The 23,115-nt window shown below is 32.4% G+C and overlaps 3 protein-coding genes across 6 annotated transcripts; 2 read left to right on the forward strand and 1 right to left on the reverse strand.

The window, feature by feature from the left end:
* Positions 1–9,349: 9,349 nt before the first annotated feature.
* Positions 9,350–14,506, forward strand: LOC125418411 (uncharacterized). 2 transcript variants are annotated; one of them, XM_048461919.2, is made up of 14 exons: positions 9,350–9,510; positions 9,966–10,104; positions 10,219–10,476; positions 10,741–10,915; positions 11,226–11,287; positions 11,432–11,595; positions 11,766–11,863; positions 12,160–12,218; positions 12,305–12,439; positions 12,583–12,839; positions 12,928–13,087; positions 13,432–13,507; positions 13,582–13,635; positions 14,022–14,506. In XM_048461919.2, the coding sequence occupies exons 1-14, from the start codon at positions 9,455–9,457 to the stop codon at positions 14,246–14,248; spliced, it is 1,920 nt and encodes a 639-aa protein (XP_048317876.2). In that variant the 5' UTR covers positions 9,350–9,454; the 3' UTR covers positions 14,249–14,506. The 2 variants fall into 2 exon arrangements, with proteins under 2 accessions (XP_048317876.2, XP_048317877.2); XM_048461920.2 differs by having other exon boundaries at positions 11,441–11,595.
* A 3,702-nt stretch (positions 14,507–18,208) lies between these two features.
* Positions 18,209–20,559, forward strand: LOC125418097 (sufE-like protein 2, chloroplastic). Of its 3 annotated transcripts, none has more exons than XR_009635027.1 (4): positions 18,210–19,189; positions 19,728–19,831; positions 19,954–20,024; positions 20,220–20,559. XR_009635027.1 is itself a non-coding variant. In XM_048462769.2 (3 exons), exons 1-3 carry the CDS (start codon positions 18,422–18,424, stop codon positions 20,224–20,226), a joined length of 846 nt encoding a protein of 281 aa, XP_048318726.2. In that variant the 5' UTR covers positions 18,209–18,421; the 3' UTR covers positions 20,227–20,559. The 3 variants fall into 3 exon arrangements, 1 of the variants encoding a protein (XP_048318726.2); XR_007237625.2 differs by having other exon boundaries at positions 19,728–19,820; XM_048462769.2 differs by lacking the exon at positions 19,728–19,831 and having other exon boundaries at positions 18,209–19,189.
* Positions 20,560–20,758: 199 nt separating this feature from the next.
* Positions 20,759–22,234, reverse strand: LOC107428524 (high-affinity nitrate transporter 3.2). The gene is made up of 2 exons (XM_016039072.4): positions 21,696–22,234; positions 20,759–21,600 (listed from the first exon to the last, which is right to left on the reverse strand). Exons 1-2 carry the CDS (start codon positions 21,826–21,828, stop codon positions 21,104–21,106), a joined length of 630 nt encoding a protein of 209 aa, XP_015894558.1. The 5' UTR covers positions 21,829–22,234; the 3' UTR covers positions 20,759–21,103.
* Positions 22,235–23,115: the final 881 nt, after the last annotated feature.

Consider the following 23,115-nt stretch of genomic DNA (forward strand, 5'->3'; position numbering starts at 1 on the left):
TATTTAATGATTAAAAAAATATATTAATTAGATAATTTTTAAAAATCATTTAAGTAATTCTTAAGAATCATTCCAAATCTTTAATATTTCTATAATAACCACATGAGAGGTGACCGAGTGACAATATATAAAGCCAAAAACATTTTCTGACTGGGGTTTGAATTCTGGCAAAATTAACCAAAAAGCAGTGCATCTATATGAGCATAATATATATATATATATATATATATATGTAAGGATAAAAGAACAAGTGAAGAAAGTAATCAAATCGAATCAATGACGCTAGTAGTTTGGCAGAAGAAAATTTTTTAGTTTTTATATGTGTGAGTCCAAAAATTAAGATACGAATTTTAATAAGTTTTGTTATTATTTTGAATTGTTCCATCCTATAATATTGTATTATATGATGTGAAAATTACAATATAGTACCTATAATACTATCAAAATGATTTTTTTTTTCAAAAAAAAAAGAAAAAAATGTTGACCCGTTAAAATACAGTGAAGCTGATAAAAATCAACATGTAGAAAAAATAAAAAATAACAAATCATTTTGGATAAGAGCATCGAGTCACAGGGGCTTTTCTTGAAACTAGAAAGTTCGTACGAGCAATAGTAATAATAATAATTATTATTATTATTATATTTGGTAAAAGGATTGTTCTTTCTAGATGTATAGTTTACCTGTACCAATCTTTTTAGTACCTTACATGAGAGTTTTATACTCTGTAATTATTGCATTAATATTTGTGGGGCAAAAGAATTTATTATTATTATTGTTGTTGTTGATAAAAGTTGTGGGGCAAAAGAATTGGTTGCATGTAGAAATTAATTTGTTGAGAAATGCTTTTATGTATTGACAATTGATATAGTTTCTAGGTTACCGTAAAAGTTATAATGATATGGATACTAAAAATAGTTTATGTCACCCAATAGTCTACTTGCTATTTAATTATTTTAAATTACCTTTAATTTATTTTTATTTTTAACATTAAAAACAAAATACTAAAAAATAAACCATAATAATAAATAATTAAATGTCATAGAAGCATGTGAATTTCATTTTTAATATCAATGTGTGATAGGGAATAAGTTGGTGAATTATATTTTAAGATATCATTTTTGTGTCTACATAAATGCATAGTGTTATTTAAGCTTCACTTGGTTCTTTTTATGCTTTGAAAAGGGCAACATAATTATCATGAATTACAAGAATTAGTGGGCCAATAGTGTATAAACAAAACATAATCATTGCAAACTACAGAATCACCACCATAACCCTTTCCCAATATCTCTCATGGAGCAGTAGTTGTACTTATTTTAAATGTTCCTTTTTAGAAAGAAATTGGATGGTGATTTTAAGTAGAAATAAAATATTATTTATTTGTTTTTAGTGTTTTGGCTATACATGATGAAGCGTGCACACACTTACAAATCATTTGAATAGTTACTTTATTTGTATCATTTGTCAAACTTATAAATTGATTTGAAATGTTGAATATCCAACTGCCCTTTTCACTAGATTTGAAATTAGTGTTTTAGCCACAAAAAAAAAAAAAAAAAAAAAAAAGTATATCAAATTAGTGGTCTCTGGTGACAAGTCCACTTGCAATAATCATGCTTTAGACCCAAAATTTAAAATGTTGGGGAGTTACCGACCAGGTGTACAAGGGTTGGTTGTTTATTAGAAGGCTTTTGGACGAGATGCAATACCAGGCGTGCCGTTAGCTGTCTATGGTCAGAGAAGGGGTTCTTTTCACTTTTTATTTTATCTAGGCTTTTTTTTTTTGGGTCTTAAATCTTAATAGATGATACATACACAAATAAGGAGTTAAGATCTACAATAGTATAGTAAAGAAAGAGGCTTCTTTACCTTTTTACTTTTTTTTTTTACTCTGGGATAGGAAGGTCGGTGATGATGGGTTCATTAACCAATCCTTGTATATTTCATTGACTTCAATCATGTCAATTGAATATGAAACAAAGGAGATATATAAGAAAATTTACAGATTTAACTTCAAAGAGCTGAAAAAAGTAGGGATTACAGGGTTGGAATGTGTGAGTTTGGTTGTTTATTAAAAAGTTTAGGATGAGATGCAACATCAGACACAAATTAATTAGTTAAATTGTCTTACTTATATGAGTTATACAATACTCTGATGTATAGGAATTCTTTTACATGTGGCACAAGGCCACCCATTGGTTATGTCTTCTCAATTTTAGATAACCTTGTATATACTCTATATCCATATAAATACAAAAGCTTTCTTCGCAGCTGTTAGACCCCTCTAAGGCACACACTGTCACCCAAAAACAAAAATACTGATTAAATCAAAATGTCTTCAGAAACAAATTGTTTAAGCATCCATTCCTTTCCAACTCAACCAGGTGAGATGACAACCTAGGAGATTCTTCTTGCCAAAAACAATAGTGGCTCATGTTTTGGAAATCTTCTCAGTTCTCCTCTCTCAGTCAAGTTGGATCGAGATAATTTTCTACTTTGTCGTTCAGTGGTTGTTCCTCTAGCTCAAGGACAACACATGGATGGTTTCTTGCTAGGAACTAGACCTTGTCTTACTGAGTTTATTCAAGGCTCAAACTCAGAACTCATACAAAATCCAGAGTATGAGCAGTGGGTTACTCTTGACTAAGCTCTTAAGGGATGGCTTCTTGGCTCAATGACTCCTCCCGTCACCACTGAAGTCATCAATTTGAATACCTCTAGAGATGTTTGGAAGGCACTTGAAGTTCTATTTGGCACAGTAAATAGATCTAGAGCTAATCAACTTAGGATGACTCTTCAAACTACAAGAAAGGGGACAATGAAGATGGACGATTACCTTATTCTAATGAAACAAAATGTTGATAATATGGCTCTTATTGGAGAATCAATGTAAACAAATTCACTTATTTCATGTGTTTCGGCAAGATTGGATGCTACATACCTTCCAATTGTTTGTCAAATTAATGCTAAAGAATCAATTAATAGGTAAGAGTTTTCGATTTATGCTCTTGGAGCAAGTTAATCCAAGATCAGGAGCCTTGATTAATAATGTATCATGGGATCCCCAAACTAACTCATTAAATGATAGAGCTAATTTAACTGATTATTAAGATATAAGAAGGAGTTCATTAATTGGGCCCAAGATGTTATAAAACCCTAAGAGGATTAGGGTAGCAATATATAAATACACTACTTATTAGCCTCTAGAAATGGATTTTTTACGTATTATTTTCTAGAGAATGTGAATCTCAGTGGAGGATAAAATACTATGAGAGAAAAACAAAAACTGTGAGTTTCAAAGTGTTTTTTACATTACTCTTTTTGTTTTTTTGTGATAAGGTGCGTCTACACGCAGATTTGTCACTTGAAGAATAGTTTAGAAGGTCTTGCATAAAAGGTTAGTAAAATATAAATGGATAGTGATATAATTTATCACATGCTTTATTCAATCTTGATCAGGCTTCCACTATATGTATGATTCCAACAAAGAGTCCCAGGTAACTCTTATGACCTTGAAAACACTCTACAGCAGTTGAATCTTGTCAATACCAATCTCACACCAGTAGTTGCTAACCAGGCTATTAACAAACAGGCCAACTGCAACAAAAATAAAACTCATGGACAACATCAAAATCAGAGTCAACCTTCAGGTAAAAGACAAGCATATGAAAGCTTTAAAGGTGGAGGTAGACACATAGGTCGTGGTGGTAGATTTAATAGTGGAAGATTCAATAATTCCAAACCAACTTGCCAAGTCTGTGGCTTGTATGGACACTTAGTTGCTATTTGCTATCATCATTTTAATGAAAATTACATTAGCTCCTCAAGAAATCAAAGTGTTGATAGAAAAGTTATTGCTTATGTTGGCTCACTACAGATAGTTAGAGACTAAGCTTGGTATGCTGATAGTGGAGCAACAAATCACACAACCCCTGATATGAACCATCTCAATCAACATATTGAATACCATGGTAATGATTTTCTGACTGTTGGAAATGGCTCTAAATTAAAAATTGCTCATATGTGGAAATCTATTATTCATTCTAAGAGTTCACATATTTCACAACTTCATCTCACACAAATTCTGCATGTTCCAAAAATCACAAAAAAAACTGTTGAGTATATCTAGACTCACAACAGATAACAATGTAGTTGTTAAATTTCATGCTAATTCTTGTTTTATGAAGGACAAGCAAACCAGGAAGTTGGTGCTACAAGGGAAACTTAGAGAAGGCCTGTACCAACTTGAACTTCCACTCAATATTCAAAATCAAAAACTTGGAAGTGAAAACACAAGGGTATCTAACTTTCAGCAAGCTTATATAATTTCTTATTCAAAATATGTCAAAACCATGTATCTTTAATCAAAGTTTAGAGTCAACAAATGATGTGTGACATAGGAGATTAGGTCATCCATTTTATAGAGTTTTGAGTCAATTCCTTAAGTCTTGTAATCAAAAATTCCATTTTAATGAAAATCCAAGTTTCTATGATGCATGCCAATTCGGCAAATCTCATTCTCTGCCATTTAAAACTGCTGATACTCACACAAATCGACCATTGGAGCTGATACATTCTGACCATTGCAGTGCTTCACCCATGACCTCTTCATATAATTTTAAATATCATGTTAGCTTTCTTGATGATTTACTAGGTACACATGGATTTATCCTTTGAAAAACAAATCTGAAACTTTAAATGCCTTTACTCAATTTAAGGCTCTTGTTGAAAACAAGTTTGATAAGAAAATAAAAACCTTTCAAGCAGATTGGGATGGAGAGTTTAGAAACTTTGTTCCTTTTCTAAAACAAATTGGAGTGGAGTTTAAACATCCATGTCCTCACACTAGTGAGCAAAATGGAAGAGTAGAAAGAAAACATAGACATATAGTGGAAATGGGATTTACCCTTTTGGCTCAAGCTTCTATGCTTCTAAGATATTGGTAGGAAGCCTTTCAAACTGCTGTCTACTTGATAAATCGATTGCCAACACCTATCCTTGGAGGTATTTCACCTTAGGAGAAACCCCATAAAAGAATTTCAAATTATTTTCAACTTAAAGTTTTTTATTGTGCTTGTTTTCCTTGTCGTAGACCATATCAAAACCATAAATTTCAATTCCATTCAACCAAATGTGTTTTTTTGGGGTTATAGTGACTCACACAAAAGTTTTAAATGTATAAGCTCCACCGGTAGAATTTATATATCTAGGCATGTTCAGTTTAATGAGAAAGAATTTCCATTTAAAGTTGGTTTTCTAACTACAAGAATCTTAAAGTTAACATCCATACTAATGGCAGTCAAGTACCCTCAATTTCCTTTAAGTATCACCTATTTTGAGTAACTAAACATTCCTGCTTCTTTTAGTTGAAATTCAACCATCTAATAATTCAAATTGAAATGCACTATATCACTTGGTTGGTACAAGCAACACTCAAAGTTCCAATGCAACAGCTCCTACCCAAACTGTTTGCTCACAAGAAAATTCATTATTTAACAACAATATAAGAGAAAAATTCCCCATCAGCTATTAAGCAAACATTGCCAAGCTCTAGTCAAGAACAAATGGCAAGTGATGAACCAACTTTTTAAATGACTCAACAACAACATGAATCTTTGCCTCGATTGCCATGTCATCCTATGCAAACAATATCCAAAAGTGGCATCTTCAAGCCAAAGATATATTTATATTCAATACATGCTCAGAAACATCACATTTCACAAGAAATTGGCCTTTTAGAATCTGCAACAGTGAAAGAAGCCTTACAGTTAAAAGACTGGAAACATGTAATGGATGAAGAATATCTTGCTCTCATAAAAAATAAAACTTGGACCTTGGTGCCTTACTCTTTTCATTTCAATTTGGCTGGAAACAAATGGGTTTTTCGAACTAAATATAATGCAGATGGAAGTGTACAAAGGCATAAAGCTAGATTGGTTGCAAATTGATTTCATCAAAATCTAGGAATTGACTTCTTTGAAACATGTAGCCCTGTGGTCAAAGTTCCAACTATTAGAGTGATCTTAGCTATTGTTGTTGCTAAAAATTGGAAAGTGAGAAAACTTGACATCGACAATGCCTTTTTGAATGGTTTCTTGAAAGAAGATGTGTACATCCACCAACCTGAAGGCTACATTAATCAAACCAGACCTAATTATGTATGCAAATTAAATAAAGCATTATATGGACTCAAACAAGCTCTTTGAGCATGGTATGATAGATTGTGAAGCACTCTTTTGGCTTGGGGTTTCAAAAATTCAAAAGCTGATACATCTTTTTTCTTTCTCATTCAAAGGCCAACTGTGATATTTATGCTGATATGTGTGGATGACATCATAGTGACATGCAACAATCTTAAGTTGATTCAGAATTTTATTAAAGCATTGCATTGGTTATTTGCTTTAAAAGGTTTGGGACAACTCCATTACTTTCTTGGTGTGGAAGTAATAAAAGATAGCTCTAGCTTTTATCTCACACAAGGAAAATATATTGCTGATTTACTTAAAAAGGTTGAAATGGAACATCTGAAGCCTTATTCTATACCTGTTGTAGTTGGTAAATACTTAACAGTAACCAAAAGTGATGTTTTGGCAAATCCAACTACATATCAAAGCGTGATTGGTGCTTTACAATATCTTTCTCACACAAGACCTGACAAGCAGCAAAACGAGTGCTTAGGTATCTTAAAGGAACCATGGACTATGGTTTACATACATCACCTTGTGACAGACTTACCTTGACTAGTTTTTTAGATGCTGATTGGGCTTATATTCCGGATGATAGAAAATCCATTGTTGCATACTATGTATATTTGGGTGACTCTTTAGTCTCTTGGTCTTCAAGAAAGCAACATGTGGTAACAAGATCAAGCACCGAATCAGAATATAGAGCACTTGCTCATGTAACAGCTAAAATTAGTTGGATTCAATCACCGCTTATAAAGTTGAAAATCATTCCTCCTTCTTGTCCAATAACCTGGTGTGATAATCAAAGTGCCATCTATCTTGTTCAAATCCTGTTTTTCATGTAAGAACCAAACACATCGAGGTGGATGTTCACTTTGTTCATGATAAAATTCTTGTGAAAGCACTAAAAGTAAGATATGTTCCTTCTAATGATCAAGTTGTTCATGGTTTGACAAAAGCTATTTCTGCTACTCATTTTCATGAATTCAAGCACAAACTCGGCGTGAAGGTTTCACCCTCTCGTTTGAGGGGACTATTAGGAATACAAAAAAATCACAAATTAATTAGTTAAATTGTAAATTAATTAGTTAAATTGTCTTGCTTATATGAGTTCTAGAATACTCTAATGTATATGAATTTCTTTACACGTGGCACAAGGCCACCCATTGGTTATGTCTTCTCAATTTCAGATAACCTTCTATATGCTCTATATTCATATAAATACAAAAGTTTTCTTCTCAACCGTCATTGAGCTTGGATTTCACAAAGCCATATTTTTCCCTAAAATCAAAATCTTCACAATGATCCACAAAAAGGGGTCCTTTATTTTATTCAGGCTCTATTTTCGCTTGTTGATCTTAAACTTTAATAAAAGATGCAACATCAATGCAAATGATGCAACACAAATATAAGATAGGGCATTAGGAACTACAACAGTCAAATAAGGGTTTTCTTTCACTTTTCCTCTTCTTTTTATTTTGTTTGGCTAGGAAATGAAGGTCGATGTTGAGGGTTCACTACAAATTTTTGAAAATTGATATCATATATCTTGTTGACTTCAACCATGTTAATGCAACAGAAACAAAGGAGATATATATAATATGTAAATTGACAAATTCAAAATTAAAGCACGTGCAAAATTCTAAAAGAATCTAACTTGCATCAATATCTTCAAAGAGCCTAGAAAAAGTTTGGGAGTTACCAACTTGGTCTATGGAGCTTGGTTGTATATCAAAAGGTTTAGGATGTAATACATCCTACCAGACAAAGTTGGGTGTTATAATTTACAACACTAACATAAGGACCTTCTTCACTCTTATTTCCTTGTGTTAAACTAAACGCAAATGGTGCATTAAGAGCATTTTCAAGATTTCTGTTTATTGCATTTTTATTTGTCATATCATAAAAATAGATAATCATTTAAAAGAATTTCTTTAATTAATTTGTCAGAACATCTTGTTAAATTGATGTGGTTGAAAAACAAGAAATTAAACACTCTCAAGTTGACCTTTTAATATTTGAAAATTTATTAGACATTCAAAAATTTTATAAAAAACAAATTTTTTGTTAAAAAGTTAATTGATTTTAAAAAAAAAAACTTATAAAATATTTAATTAATTAATAATCATAAATAATTTTATATTCAAAAATAATTTTATAAGTGATTGTATATTTATGCATCTAAATTTAAAATATGAAGCTATTCACAAACCCTATTGAAGGCAACAATATAGGACATTGGGATTTACAACCGTTATTGCACGGTCTCTTTCTCTTTTTATTTAATTATTTTATTTAGATTATGTTTGTTATTATTATTATTATTCTTTTTTTGTTTTTTATATGAATCCTACAATCTCAATATTTATAAATGCGATCATTATAGATCATTACTTACGGTGACATCATCGGCGATGTACCTGAATTCTATAAATTGTGTTTTTTCTTACATAGATTTTCAATCCAAAGAAAAATTAACATGTAACAAAAACGCTATAAATTGCCTTTTCCTTGTATAGATTTATTTAATTTTTTATTTTAAATGTAGATTTTTAACTCAAAAAGGTTCAAATTATGTAATAAAATAGTATTAATTGTGTTTGCCTTGTATAGGGCTTGTTACAGTGTAGGGAAAGGGACTTTTCACCAAGGTTCATGGAAGTATATTCTCAGTGGATGTATCCTTATATAAAGTTTTAAATAAACAAGTTAAAAGAAATCCAAATAAAATTTAATAATTCAGCAAAATACTTTACAGATGTTAAGATTTTTAACCTAAAAAAGTTGAAAGGAATTTAAACGAAAATGATTGATGTAAAGGAAAACAATGAGTTGTGTTCACCTTGAATAGATTTTCAATTTTAAGAAACAAAATAAATTTTAATTTAATAGCCAAATATAAATTACCATGTTTATTTATTTATTTTTTTAAATTCCTTTTTAACGCTCCTTATCCCATTAAACAAGCTGGTAAACAAATCTGGTGGACTTAATATTTCGTTTTGCATCCTTTTAATTTAACATATTTATTCAATTTTTTTCTTTAATTTTAGACATATTAATTTGAATTTAAAGGCAAAATAAAAATTAAATTGTTGTTAATAAAACTTGGAAAATTACAGACGACATATTTGTTAATTAATTATCGACGTCGTCATCATCGAAATTGAATTGATGGCTTGGTTAGTTCATATAAACGGACAGGAAAAAAGCTCAAAACTTGATCAGTTTGAGCTTTTCAGTGGCTGCGATCCTCTGCTTCTGAACCATGCAGATCGTCTTTTGCAGCTCTCTCTGTATCTTCCTTACCCTTCTCAGCCACAGGTGGAGGATGTTCTTCAATCTTCCATTTTTCCATTCTATACTACTTTCATGCTTTCCTTTTACATCGTTTTCCTTATCCTCATTATAACCATTATCAAATTTTCTGTTATTAATTATTTCCTGCTGTGCTTAATTTTGTCTAAACTTGATGATTTTTCAGTAAAGTTTGTGTCTTTTCACTTCAATTTTATTTATTTATTTATTGAAACGATGATGGACCATTTCATAGCCCATAAACTACATGCAAGAATAATCTACCAAGAAAGAATTTTTGTTATCCGTGAAATGTGCCTCATTGCTTTCAGGGATTTTGATTATGTTACCATTTTGAGCTGTGGTTAGAGTTTTGTGCTTTATTGTTGCTTGTAAAAAAATCCCATAAGACCCAGTAAAACCTTTTTCCCACCTTCATAAAGCTAATAATGTTATTGGACAACTGGTTTCATCTATTTCAGGGTATCATCAGAAGGACATGCTAGCATTCCACCCAGAGGTTGGAACTCCTATGATTCTTTTTGCTGGACGATTTCTGAACAAGAGTACTTGCAAAGTGCTGAAATCATATCTAACCGGCTTCATCCTCATGGATATGAGGTGTAAATATGGTGGATCAAATTCTTTTAATTTGCTGCTGACCAGTATGAGAATCATTAGAAATGTAACTGAATGTATATATATATATATATATATAATTTCTTTGCAATGTAGTATGCTGTGGTGGACTACCTTTGGTATAGAAGAAAGGTTCCGGGTGCTTATCCCGATTCTCTTGGATTCGATGTAATTGATGAATGGGGGAGAATGATCCCTGATCCAGATAGGTGGCCTTCCTCCAAAGATGGAAAAGGGTTCACTGAAATAGCAAATAAAGTACATAGCCTGGGTTTGAAGTTTGGTATTCATGTTATGAGAGGAATTAGTACACAGGCAGTGAATGCTAATACCCCTATCTTGGATATCACCACGGTATTTCTCCTCATTCCCATTATAACAGCTAAATTTAGCAATGTCTTTATCCCGAATCCACCATAACTCAGATTTTACTTTGCTCTTTTTAAAATTTCATGAGTAGGCCTTGTTCTTTGTAATTTACTGTTAGCGAGAATCACAAGGAAGCACAACTTATTTCCACTTATCTGTAGAAAGAAATGAACTGTGTATGGGATAACTCAAAGCTCTTTTAGCTAAAATAGTCTAAATGCTTGAGTTCAAATGTTTATGTCTTGTCAGGGAGCTGCTTATGAAGAGTCTGGAAGACAGTGGACTGCAAAAGATATAGGGATTAAGGAAAGGGCTTGTGCATGGATGCAAAATGGTTTCATGAGTGTGAACACCAAGTTAGGGGCTGGAAGGGCCTTTCTAAAGTCACTCTATGTGCAGTATGCCGAGTGGGGAGTTGATTTTGGTAATTTAATCTTTTGTTAATTAAATTTATCCTGCTGTATCTTATTGCAACTGCTATAGGACTTGTGGTAGTATGATACCCTGTTATTTATCTTCGGGTCCTGCTGATTTTTTTCTTTTCCTCCATAACATTTAAGTCGAGTGCATTAGTGTCTCAAAACACTGCAGACTTGCACATGGTACAATGTTAGGATTCAATCTGTGTTAATTTACATATGCCATAATTATTGTTCGCTTGCCTGATATTGGCAGCAGCAGCTTTACTTTATCCCGTGCTGGTGTTATTATTGACTTCTGCTTTTCCTTTTCAGTGAAACATGACTGTGTGTTTGGTGATGACTTGGATTTGGATGAAATAACCTTTGTTTCAGAGGTTCTCTTCCATGCATTTCTTTGTTTCTATTTCTCTTCCTCTCTTCCTCTCTCCCTCTCTTTTTGTCTCTTTCTGGTAATTCCAAATATGTTTCTATCCTCAATTTTGCTGCTTGGACTTGACAATTGTGATACCCTTACCAAGGTTCTGAAGGAACTTGACCGCCCCATTTTATATTCTCTTTCTCCTGGAACCGGTGTTACACCTGCCATGGCTAAGAAGGTCAATGGACTAGTCAACATGTACCGTATAACTGGTGACGATTGGGATACATGGGGTGACGTTGTATCCCATTTTGATATTACCAGGTTTATTTATTTATTTTTCAAACCTTCGTAGTTTTGATGTTTATGTTTATTCCCAATTTCTATTTCTTTGGGTTCTTATTTATTTATTTATCTGGAAGAGGGAGCGAGAGAGATGGAGACAGAAAATGTAGTTGTTAGTTCATGATTAACTCTACTCAATTCTTCATCAGGGATTTTTCTACCGCCAATATGGTGGGAGCAACAGGATTGATGGGGAAATCATGGCCTGACTTAGATATGTTACCGTTGGGATGGCTTACCGATCAAGGTTAAAAGGCTTGGCATTTGTTTCCCCCTTAGTACATTGATGACTATTTTGATCTTTATGCTTGTAGGTAGGTAGGGTTGATAGAACATATCAATCAATGAACTCAATGTGTTGGCAGTATAGCACTTTGTGTGTGAATTCTTTTCAATAGTTTTCTAATGAATTATGATGAATAATTAGAAGGTTGTCGTTTAGTGGATATTGCAGAAGCTCCTAAAAGATCATCAATTTGAATTGTTTAAGTTTCATAGTGCTACAAGGATGTAAACTTGACTTTTTTGTTTTGATGACATTAGGTTCCAATGAAGGTCCCCACAGAAACTGTAACCTTACTTTAGATGAGCAAAAAACTCAGGTATACGTAGAAATATATGATTTTCATTTCTATATTCTTTTCGGTTGACTAAAGACTCGTTAAAGATCTAAATATCACCTTTGCAGACAACGTTGTGGTCTATGGCCAAGTCTCCTCTTATGTTTGGAGGAGATGTGAGAAACATTGATGATGCTACTTACGGTCTCATCACTAATCCTACACTGCTGGAGATAAATTCTTTTAGCTCAAACAATTTGGAGGCAAGTTCTCTGGAGTGTTCCGTAGCGTGATTTTTTTTCTTTGCTTTTGTTGCTCAGTGCATCAATCATCAAATATTTTCAATCCTGAAAAAGAGAGTTCTAACAATAAAAACTTGAATTCTTGTTTTGCTGTGAATTTGCAGTTTCCTTACATAACGAGTGCAAACAGTTTCAAGAAGGAAGACCAGCTTTCTACCTTGCAATCAGGGAGACATTTGACAGATGGAAGACCTCCACAAACGCCTTCTCTGAGTCTCACTAGCTGTGCGGATGTGAGAGCAATTGGTTGGTCTGTTGAAGCTCTTGATCAAGATCCTAAACAGATCTGCTGGAGGGAAAAATTAAGCAACAAACATCAGGCACCTTTTTGCCTATACAAGAGAGAATCTCATGTGGCATCGTAATTGTGCTTTATCTTTTCGTATATTTCAGTTGCCTGCATTGAAGCTGACACTAATATAATACTTCTGATTTCATTGCTGACATAGAGATGAAGATATAGGTTACCAACAGCAATACCAAGGGAAGTTTCATTTATTAGCAACTGGTAGAAGTGAGTTTTGCTTGCATGCTTCTCCCAAGAGAAAGATCACTTCCAAAGAGCAAAGTAGAGGTTCATTTTCTCCTTGTCGACGGGATGCTAACCAGGTATCCTTTTAACCCTGATTTTTAAATCTATGAAAAACCTTTTGCATTATTGCAAGGAGAGAGCCCTTCATACTTTTTGCAAACCGACATTTATTTTGTCTCATCTGTTTTTTGGAAGGATAAAGATACAACAAAGTTGCTAGAGGCCTTGCTTACAATCTCAAATCATTCTAGATTTATATATTAAACAAGTGTCATATAACTTGTCCTTTTTCTATGGTATAATATCAATTTTCTGCGGATTTTGGTTCACAATCTTTTAAGTAACTTTCTTATTATGTGTTTCTATGTTTTCTGAAACTTTGATGAATGAAGATGGAATTTGATATGTTTTACATTAACAGCTATGGGAATTTAATCCTAATGGAACCCTGGCAAACAGTTATTCCAGCCAATGCGCAACAATGAATTCTCTTAAAGGTGAAAATTTTCAAACTCAAGAGCCTTTGCATAAATTGATTTATTAACTTAGAAGAGCTTAATTGCGCATGCAGCTAAGAATGTCATTTCCACTGGTGTTCGATCTTGGATTGCGACCGGAAGAAAAGGTTTGTTTCTAAACCCTGCCCTTCATCTACAGGGGAAGAAAATAAGTAACAATAATCACAGAAAAAAGGCTTATAAAAATCTTCTGCAATTTTCAAACTTGAGAGATGAGCAGCCTACTAGGATTGATTATGTGCAAATCAGAAATACAGCTAGTAATTTATTGGTCAAAGCAACACGTATCCTCTATGACAGTCCTCCTCAATCTTTATCCATCTAATGTTCATCTAGGAAAGTGTTTGATTTTCTTAGCAAACGACCATGAATGAATTTTCAAAGCCACAGCATGGGACAGTTTGAAATTTATTTATTTATTTATTTATTTGTTTTTTTGGTGTGTATAGATTTTAGTATTTTCAATCTAACGAGAAATAATTGGGGCCCCCAGGAGAAATATATCTAGCTTTCTTCAACCTCAACGCAGAGAAGACAGTAATATCAGCAAGTATATCTGACTTGGCCAAGGCACTTCCTGGTAAAAATTTAAATGGAGCTTCTTGCAAGGCCAATGAAATATGGAGTGGAAAAGACTTTGGGATAATAAGCCAGTCAATATCAACACCGGTAGAAATACATGGTGCTGCACTATTTGTCCTCAACTGTGTTGCTGCATGAAAAAATAATAATAATAATAATATAATATTACTTAATAAGAAATTAAATTATATCCTTTTAATTTTGTTTCTCTTGTCCCTCATCCATTTATTCCTCTTCAATGAAGAAGAAGATAAAAGGTTAACAGGGTCTAAATTTGTTTATATATACTTATAGATTTCAAGAAGAAAAAGACAGAAAATATCAGAAGGCTGTTGTAGGCAATATGACAATATATTCGTGCTTGTTTTAAACGGCACGGCGTTCTTTTTTGGTGTTTTTCTCTGTTTCTTTTCTTCTCCGGCTTTTTATTCTTTAATTCTTGCAACGACATGGCGTATCTAACAGTAACACTTCAACAATTGTAATTGTCAAGTGGGTGTCATGCATGATGCCAAATTGCCAGTTTGACTCGTCAAAAATGAAATTAATAATATATATATATATATATAATTAATATTAATACTGATTAGTATTACTATAACATTACCGACATGAGGGGTGTTCAGGTGACAATATATAAAGAATTAGTATAATCCAAAAACATTTTCAAATTGAGGTTTGAATTCTGGCAAAATTACCCAAAAAGTCGTGCATTTATCTGATCAACAGAACATATAGATATGTAACGTTTAAAGAACAAAGTGAACAAATTAGTCAAACTGAAATGTCAATCTGTCAAAAAAAATATTGAACCTGAAAAAATCATCTCAAAAATAAATATGGAAAAAAAAATAAAATTCAAAACCATGTTGGATAAGATAAGAGCATTGACTCACAGGGGTCCTTCCAACTATAAAGTTTGTATGAGCAAATACTAATGTTGTTCTTTTCGGTTCCTTTCGTTAGAGTTTTATACTTTGTAATTATTTTATTAATATTTGTGGGGGATAAAAGGATTGGTTATTGATAATGCTTATACGCATGAAGAATTGATATAGTTCCCAAGTTACTTTGAGAGATATATAAATACTAAAAATCATCCATGTCACTCAATAATTTATTTCTTATTTATTTATTTTTATTAAGCTTTCTTGGCCATTTGATTTTATATGTTAATTTTTTAATTTATTTTAATAAATTAAAATAAATCATCATGATAACTATTTAAATATCAAGAAAGCATGTGAATTTCATTTTTAATGTAAGGTGTAGGGTGTCAATTTTGCATCTACATAAATGCATGGTGCTATTTGAGCTCCAACCATTTTTTTTTTTTTTTCTTTTTTTGGGGCTACCACCAACTTGGTTCTTTTTATGCCTTGATAAGTGCAACATAATTATCATGAATTACAAGAACTAGGTGGGCCATAGTTGTTAAAAAAAAAAAAATTATCATTATAAAACTAAAGATTGACCACCATAACCCTTTCCCAATATCTCTCATGAAGTAATTGTACTAAATTTTTAATGTTCCCTTTTAGGAAAGAAATCGGGTGGCGAATTGGTGATTAATTTACTTAGAAATAAAAAATAATTATTAGTTTTTAGTGTTTTGGCTGTCCGTAAAGCACACACACATACTTTTTACTTTGGGAAATTAGTAAATAATGGCTTCAGTACCGTACATACTGTAAGATTATATTTACTTTTTCTTCTGAGTATCAAAAATCAATTGCATAAATTGAAAAAGATCATTTGTACAAATTAAATACATATTTACCTGTCAAACTTAAAAATTGATTTGAAATGTTGAATATCAAGCTACTTTTTTTTCAATAGATATCAAATTACTGGTTTTTTTAAGACTTTCGCAAGTGCTAAGTGACAAGTCCACTCGCAATTACGGAGCTATCCAATGATTATTAAGTTTATTAAATCTACAGTAACGCATGGCTAAGGAAATTACAAATGTTTCCAGCAGTTATGATTAGGAGTGGAAACTTAAATTTATATTAGTAAATTACAAACTTATTTTAAGCTTTATTATTATTATTTTTTTCATCAATTAAAAAAATAAACAAATAAAATTATTAAAATAATATTTATTTACTTAAATATAATATGTTGAATATTTATGGACATCCAGAAAATAAAATTTAATATGCTTAAGACTTTAGGATATGTAGAAAATTTAAGATGATTATTAAATTTTTTTTATTATTTTAAGAAAAATAGTATTAGATTTATTAAGTATATATATATATATACCTATATTTATCTATATTTAACTATTACATGAGATTATCATATTATTATATTTTATGTTATTATAACTTTGTAAGTATAATTATATGGTTTTAATAATTTAAATCCAAATTAGTTTTAAAAACTGCATATTTTTGTTGTTTTTTCTTTTTTTTATAGGGCAAACTCTTGTAATAATTTTATTATTATTTCTACATTAGAAATGTGAAAATCATTGTATGAGGAAATAGTTGTAAAAGAAAAAAATAAGAACAAAATCTTATAAAGTTTTTTAGGCAACATTTACAAGTAAAGAAGTGAGAAATTTCACTCAAATCAAACCTTGCGTTAAAGGTGAAATGTATTTTTAATAATTCAATAAATCAAACAGAGGAATAAAAAAATTTAGAAATTAAAAAATTATTTTTTTAATCAATAAGTATGAGCTAATTTTTGTCAAATATTTTTATTTAAAAAAATATTTTAACCATAAAATAGGACTTTTAAGTTAAAAAAAAAAAAGAAAAAAAAGAAAAAAGATAAGGGAATGATTCAAAGAGTAGAACCTATACCTATTTTGTCATTCATTGGTTGTTGGACTAAAGCTGTCATCTTAATTTCCCAACATAGCCTAAGTCCTTGTTTACCTAATTAATTACTTCATGCTTTTGCATTAAGAATTCAACACGATTCCCCCTTATTTTCAATTTATCAAAAAAAAGTAAACTTTATTCCAACCTTTTTTTTATTTTTTTATAAGAAAGGAAAACAAGTTTTCACATTTATTCTGGCAAGAAATGTACGGTAGGAAACAAAAATGTGTTTTCAATCTTATCTCACTTCCCAAAGTCCGCAGTACGCAGGAAAAAAAAGTCTTTCCCTTGTCGGGAGATTTCACCAATAATGCACAGGAATTTTGAAATTTCTATTCTGAGGCCATGGCTTTGGGTTTCTTAGTCCAACAAGAAACAGAAAAATTAAAAAATTAAAAAAAATTTAAAAAATGAATAAAAAAATTGAAACAGCATAAAAACAATATTTATTTTTTAAACCATACACATAAAGCAAAAACTACTCAGAAAGGAATCGCATGCCCTTACGTAGTCTACTATACTTAAATATATAATAACACCAAACTGTCCCAATCCCTTTATTTTTTATTATTTTTTTTGGTCTTATAGTCCTCATCCCTTTAATATGTATGCACTAACCTCATCAATATCGAATGTCAAACAGTCAAACAGTCAAACTAAAATAAATAATGAAGCCAAAAAAACAATGAATAAACAATGTGTTAAAAAATATATATATATAAGTACAACTGAAATTTGAGACTTTCAAAGGATATCTGTCAATTTGCATTTTATTTTATTTTTTTAAGTAAGAATTTGTAAAGTTTGAAGGATTTGTAAGTAGTCCTGTCTAGCTAAACATTATTATATTGCTCATAAGAAAAATCCAATTAGCTTTTTGTATTTGTGTTCCTTTTATTTAGGAGCCTTTTAATTTTATATTTTGCTCCATCCAACCTTTATTATTATAATAATTTTTCTGTTCCATTCCTAAAATGATAAAATATTAACTGCATACATCTAATTATAATTTTTTATTTTACATTAAAAATTTAATATGGAAAAACAAATTAAAATATATAAAAAAGGGGGGTTGAAATATAAATTAAGTAAAACATAGGGGATAAAAGGGGAAGCCAGAAGTTGAAAAGTTTTGGGTACATTTTTTGGCGCCTCGGACTTGTCATATGGCAACTGGCACGCTGATTGAAAAAGCGTCGTTTTCTGTGTCTTTTGTGGTGGTTTATTTATTTATATATAAATAATAAATGGTAGTACCAAATATCGTCTCCTCCACATTCATTCATTCATTCATATTTACACGCATTTTCAGACATTGATTCAGAGAGAGGGTTCGCAGTTTAAGGATCTTTTCCTCTTTACCTGCTCAAACTCAACGAACTTTTCGCTTTCTTTTTTCTCATTTTTTATTATTATAATTCCTTTTTTTTATTTTTGTTATTTTCGTTTCCATTTACTTTCTTTCTATCCAAACATGAACTCTTCTTCGACCATTACAACAAGTACTCATTTTCATTCTTCATCTTCTTGTACCAAAATATTGCGAAAACGTTATGATAATTACGAAACTAGACACAGTGCACTGAAATTCAACGCAGAAAACGAGAAGAACAAGTTCTTGATCTTGTCGCTGAAAAGCATCAAAAACTACGGTTTCAGTCCCAAGTCTCCGTCAAAGTTACATGCTCGAAACCCTAGCTTGCCGGCGGAGGTTGAGTTTGAGAGGCCGTTAGAGACCGATGGTCTCGTTGTCGCCGATAAACTTCAGCTACTGGTTTTGGAATTCAAGTCTCTGGATGAACCATTGGACCGCGTCAAACGGCTGCTTCACTACGCGGCGATTCTTCCACCATACGATGAGTCGGCGAGGGTGGCGGAGAACCGAGTCGTGGGGTGTGCGACTCAGGTTTGGTTGGAGGTGGAGATGGACGATTTGGGCAGAATGAGATTCAGAGCGGATAGCGATTCGGAGATATCGAAAGGGTTCTGTTCGTGCCTGATTTGGATGCTGGATGGTGCGAAGCCCGAGGAGGTTTCGGAGATGAGGGCGGAGGATTTGGAGCATGTGAATGTGGGTCTGTACGTGAAAGCGAATTCCAGAGTGAACACGTGGCAAAACGTGTTGATCAGTATGCAGAAGAGGACAAAAGCTTTGGTTATGGAAAGGGGAGGAAAAAACCCTCCATTGTTGGAGCCTTTGCCTTCTTTGATTGTAAACCATGGAAGTTCCGCCGAAGCTCAGGTTTGCCCCAAAAGCTCGCGCTTTCTCTCTCTCTCGGTTTCTATTTTTTTAATATGAATTTCTTTATTTTAATGATTGTTTTTTGTCATCTCCTACTTTGGCAAATCATTAAAAAAATAAAAAATGTATTAATTTCTTAGTAAACATGAAACTGGTTACGGGGTCCCAATCACTGTCACCAATATATATATATATATATTTTTTTTTTTTTTTTCTTTTTTTTAATTTTTATTCTTGAGATTTTGTACAAGAATTTATTTTGATTTATCAATACCATAACCATACTATGTTGTTCGCTATGATCTTGTATTCTATGCATTCTTCTGTATTTTTTACTTTTACCAATCATAAGGGAATCTTTTCATTTTGCCTATGGCGTTTCTTATAATTTTCTTTCCTGACAATTTATTTTTAAGATGTATTCATTAAATTAATGGAGGTAATTACAAGTTCTGTAGATGTGTTGTCCGTCCATGTTGTACATTTCAAGTTTTGCGTTTGTAATTAACCATTTATCTGATTCATTTGGTTATGGCAGATTCAAACCACAAGATGGAAGGAACTGGATGCCAATTTATCATTGTTCTAGATTGGATTCGAGGTCTCCAACTTGTGGGCATTTTCTGTTCAGGTTTTAGAAAGGTTTACTATATCTTCCAATCTGAAAATCTTTTGAATGGCATATTAATCTTAAAATGCTCATATATAACGCCTTGGAGGAGGGAGCTTGATCCACTATGATTTTAATCTTGTTGGTTGTGCAGGGCTGCTTGTTTCCTACTAGGTTGGTACTGCCAGAATTGCAGACGTTCGATGAAAGACAATCTCTAATGAGGTACTTCAATTTTGGATTCTCTAAAAGGCAAAAAATGTCTGGTTCTTTGTTGTACTATTTATCTTGTCCTTTTGGTTTCAGGGGTATCTCCTCCGTGCTTGAACAATCAATTAATTAATTAGGTCTTTAAATATTTCCATTATTTTCCTTTTCTTTTTTCTTATTATTATCTATACTGTTGGTTTGTTTTGGCAGTAAATGAACTCGTCTGTGGGATCTCCTTCCTCCATTTTGATGTGGGTCTCTTGCAAAATGGATATCATTATCTTTTCCAACTGGTAAAACCGAGCCAATTTTCAAGTAAGAATTACTAGCTAGTCTAGGTGTTTCTATACATCACTGGGTAAAGCTGCCGTTTTGTCAAGAAAATTTGTAGTGGGAAATGCTGTACAAATTTGATGGTACTGACATATCTCTATGTCTGCCTCATATCTTTTTGTATGTAATGTATTTTAGTGGCAAAATGTTCTTAGTTAAACAGATCCAAAGTTCAACTTTATTCTCTAATGAAAGGCACATTTTTTAGTGTTCAAAATGCATCCACGTACTATTTGCTAGCGCTCAACAAGGATGTTCTTTTCCAATAAAAGATTAAGCATATGCAAAGCGAGTTCAATGACTATGGCATGGACCTAGAATTAGCAATTAACGTGGGTTCCTAAAATTATATAATTATAAAAGCAATGAAAACTTGACTATTTACCGTTTAGATGGGTTAGTTGATCGAAGAGAAGAAACTAATAATAATAATGTTAAGAAACTAATAATAATGATGTTGTTCTTTTGCTTTTTTCCACAAAGTTACTTAATTATTTGGTTGGTGGAGCAAAACCTCCTTATTGTCCAATGTTTTCAGCTGCCATATACATATACTTGTTCCAAGCAGAACTAAGTAATGATTAAGTTACTAAATAAACAACATCCACACACCCGTTTTTTCCAAGCAGACCTATGTGATAACCAAGTTACTAAATGAACAACATCCACACACGAATTTCCACGCACCAATTTGTTCCACTCTACTTCTTAATCTGTAAATCAGCGGACACTAAGCCATATTTCTAGGAAAAAAGGAGATCTCAATTTTTTGAGAGGCTTCTGTTTTTTCTTTTCTCCACCAGGAAAAAACCAAAGAAAGCCACAACAGAGAAAGCAGAGAAGCAAATTGAGACTACCTCGAGTGAATTATGACGTCCACTGACACCTTTGATTACAAACAGATTGCTGGTCTTCTTAGCATCAGTAGTCTGACCAAAACCCACTTCTTCATCGGCAGAGTTATAAGCGTAGACTCTCACAAAGTAAGTAGCTGTAGGAACATTTTCCCCAATTGTCCAATCCAAGCTCTGATTGCTTTGAGATGAGGCATCATAGGCTCTGTTATCAATGGTGAATTGGCAGGTCTTGTCCTTCCTCAGATTGTCCACGGTTCTTCTCCATCCACGGTCAATCTGGCTAATAGGAGCATAACAAAGAGTCACTTTCACTTTCTTGTAAAGTTTATCAACCCCTGTTGCTTGAAAACTCTCATTCAAACTCCATTTCACAGTGATTCTGTCCTCCCCAGCTTGAAGAACTGCAAAGAATCACATAAAGATGATAGTCATTTATAAATATATATATCACCAAAAATTTAGAATATCTAGATGAAGAAAGAAGAAGATGAATTACCTTGTCCCTGTTGTGGAGAAGCAGCGACCAGCAGAGTTTTAGGAAGGGTGGAGAAGAGAACACCAGCTCCATCTCCATGGCAAGTTTTTGCAAAGCAGAAGAGTATGAAAGGGATGAGAATAGGATATTCCATTGGAATTGTTTATAAGGAAAAAAATATCAAGGGAAAATAAAAAATTAAATATGTGATTCAGGAAGTGCAAGATGGTAAACTATATATTGGAAGAATTAAGAATGTCAATGGGCAAAGTCCAAGTCTTTCCGACAGCTTTTATTAGGGATAGATATTTTCCCCTTCTTTTCTTCATTAACGGGGCAAAACTCAGTGGGTTTTGTCTATATTTCGGCAATACCAGGATAGAAGACCTCTCACTTATAATGATGGGCACCTGAACGCGTGTTAGAGTTGCTAAGCGCCGACCATCGTAGAAAAATTTGCTAATGAGTTGAGTATTCATATTAGTAACACAGGTGTTGTTTTTACTAATGATGTATATTCAGTTCAATATTTGGTACAGAAACAAGACGTGTGGTTGGATATATTCCTTGGCTATCCCATCCACTCATATAAATTGAAAACAAACAACAAGTGGTGAAATTCATATTTGGCAGCGCAGTTTAATTAGGATAGACCAAAGTGAAAAGCAGATAAGACAATGGTTTTGCCGTGGCCATGACTCCAAAAATAATGCCAGTGAATTAGCTGTGATCGCCTCACCAGCCAGTCTCTGATTTTTGTGTTAATTAAAACCTAGCTATACGAAGAAACACCAATTACTGGAGGAGACTAGATGGGTTGGTAGGGGATTTGAAGGGTAGAGGTTCAAGTTCCATCATAGTTTGGATCGGAAGCTCAGTCATATCTTTATATATCATATCTGTACATTGATAAAAAAAAATGGAAAAAAACACCATTAAAAGTGAAAATGTGACTAAAGCCAGTCAGCCAGGCACACCACCCACCTCAAGGTTTAAGAACTTTACCTCTTTCTAGAGGGAAAGTACCAAAAAATAAAAAAAGGCTGCCTTTGGTTAAAAACTTAATGGCTAATCAATTTGTAAAGCACGCCCAAACTCCCTCTTTCGTGCCACTCAAGTTCTATTAAGTTAACTACTAACTACTTCCACTCATACAAATACGTGATACTCTGATTAAAAAAAAAAAAAGGAAAAAAAAAAAAAACAAATATATGATACATATAAGTTTAAGATTAAACAAGATTCACAATATTACATAGAGATTTATGCTTTCTTAGAAGTATGATGTTTCCAATGGAAATATATTGACATTTCACATACAAAGGTTGACACCTAGTTTTAAAAACCAATTTGGATAGGCCGGCAATCCTTAAAATTTGCAACATATTAGAAATTCATTATATAGATTCAATTTAAATAAGCATCATTTTATTTTAATTTG

This window comes from Ziziphus jujuba, chromosome 12 (genome assembly GCF_031755915.1).
Source record: "Ziziphus jujuba cultivar Dongzao chromosome 12, ASM3175591v1".
NCBI classification, from domain to species: Eukaryota; Viridiplantae; Streptophyta; class Magnoliopsida; order Rosales; family Rhamnaceae; genus Ziziphus; species Ziziphus jujuba.